Here is a 1,553-nt window from a genome sequence, read left to right as displayed (position 1 = left end):
TGGGGTAAGTATCATCTCTTAGCTACGTAAAATTAATAATTTGTCTCCATTTATTCGAATTGTTTTATTTAAATTTTGATAAGTTAAAAGTAATTAAAAAGAAAGAGAAGTTATCTAAAATGTTATTCTTGCAAAGATCTTTTTCGATAAACAGATAATTGTATTGCTAAATATTTTATTGAAAGACGAATTAGAGACGCGTAAGAATCAACTTTTCAAATGTTAATAATTTTGAGCGGTTTTTTAATTTAAATCTTCTGTTTGTATGTTACAGTGTCACCGTAGCTACGTGGCTGCATGCATAACTCCGCCCGTTGCGCATCGAATCGGTGAGTCAATGAGAAATTTTTTTATTGAGAAATTTTTTGATTTTTATATACATATATCATTTATGTTTTGTGCTTTATATGTAAGTAATTAGTAACAATTTATTGAAAAATCTAAAATGAGATAGTATAATATATATCACAAAAATGTGATAAACTAAAAAAGAAAAATATTCTCAAGAGTGTTTAACTTTTGGCTGATATCCTAAGTTTGTTAAATCCTTTGTCATAATTGCTACAGCTTCCGAAGAAATAGATTTAAGGGGTGCACGAGGTAGTCCTACATCAATGTCAGTAAGAAGAGCCATTGCTACTTTCATAGTTTGCACCCAATTACCTACAAATAATCATTTTTCGTAACTGCTTTCGCGTAAAGTGCTCCATCATACGTAAAAATAGTATTTACCATGTTTTGTTATAGCAACTACAGCACTTGAAAGCTTCTCTTGCATATCTTTAGCTTTTAATATATCTCCGTTCTTGCAAACAGCAAGAAGATTCAATATAAATTCCGGAAACATGTTTATACCGGTTACTATGAATGAATCCATCCCTAATGCAGACGCGGCGTTTATTAACTAGAAAATCAGATCACGATATATTATATTTCTATATTACATTGAAATAAAAGAACACAAACCAGGTAGAAAATAAGACAAAATATAGCCAGTAACTAATTAATATCTGGCCTAGTATCTAGTTACTAGCAATTTCTGATTTATTTTCTACACAAGAAGCGTCAGCTTCTTATGCTAAACCTTACGAGCTAACTATTATTTTATTACCTGATCATTGCCAAGGAAAATAACATATTTCTCATTATCAGCACGTAGTGCTTGTGCTCCTTCCTCTAAGTTGGCGCTAGTAAATTTTATACCCACGAACGAGGGTATTTTATCACCAATCGATTCAAGGAATTGTCCCATGTGTACTGCAAAATGTTTATGCATGATAATTATGGTGCAGCAATACGTGTATACATAACGAAATATCAATCTTATCAATCATGCCAGTTGATTATATCCAGTATGCGTATATTAAAATGCCGAAAGGAGACTTACTGTTAACATTAGTTAACATAGGAATATGGTAGTACAGTAACGGTGTCTTTGGCGCTGCCTTGCCAACTATTTCCAAATATTCAATTAGTTGTTGGGGGGTAGTAGGCTTGAAGTACAATTCTGGTAAGCAGAGCATAGAATCCACGTTCAAACTACTTGCGTGCTT

General features: G+C 32.3%; 1 protein-coding gene across 1 annotated transcript; it reads right to left on the bottom strand.

The window, feature by feature from the left end:
- Positions 1 to 334: 334 nt before the first annotated feature.
- On the bottom strand, positions 335 to 1,547 carry LOC112462024 (N-acetylneuraminate lyase-like; the record flags this gene model as incomplete). Its single annotated transcript, XM_025027536.1, has 4 exons — positions 335 to 663; positions 733 to 904; positions 1,112 to 1,257; positions 1,388 to 1,547. Coding segments are annotated over 4 exons (639 nt in total), but the record flags the coding sequence as incomplete, so codon positions are not given.
- Positions 1,548 to 1,553: the final 6 nt, after the last annotated feature.

The sequence above is a fragment of the Temnothorax curvispinosus genome, unplaced genomic scaffold, assembly GCF_003070985.1.
Source record: "Temnothorax curvispinosus isolate PA1 unplaced genomic scaffold, ASM307098v1 QBEX01001308.1, whole genome shotgun sequence".
Lineage (NCBI taxonomy): Eukaryota > Metazoa > Arthropoda > Insecta > Hymenoptera > Formicidae > Temnothorax > Temnothorax curvispinosus.
The sequence above is the reverse complement of the archived record's forward strand: the minus strand, read 5'-3'. Positions and strand labels throughout refer to the sequence as shown.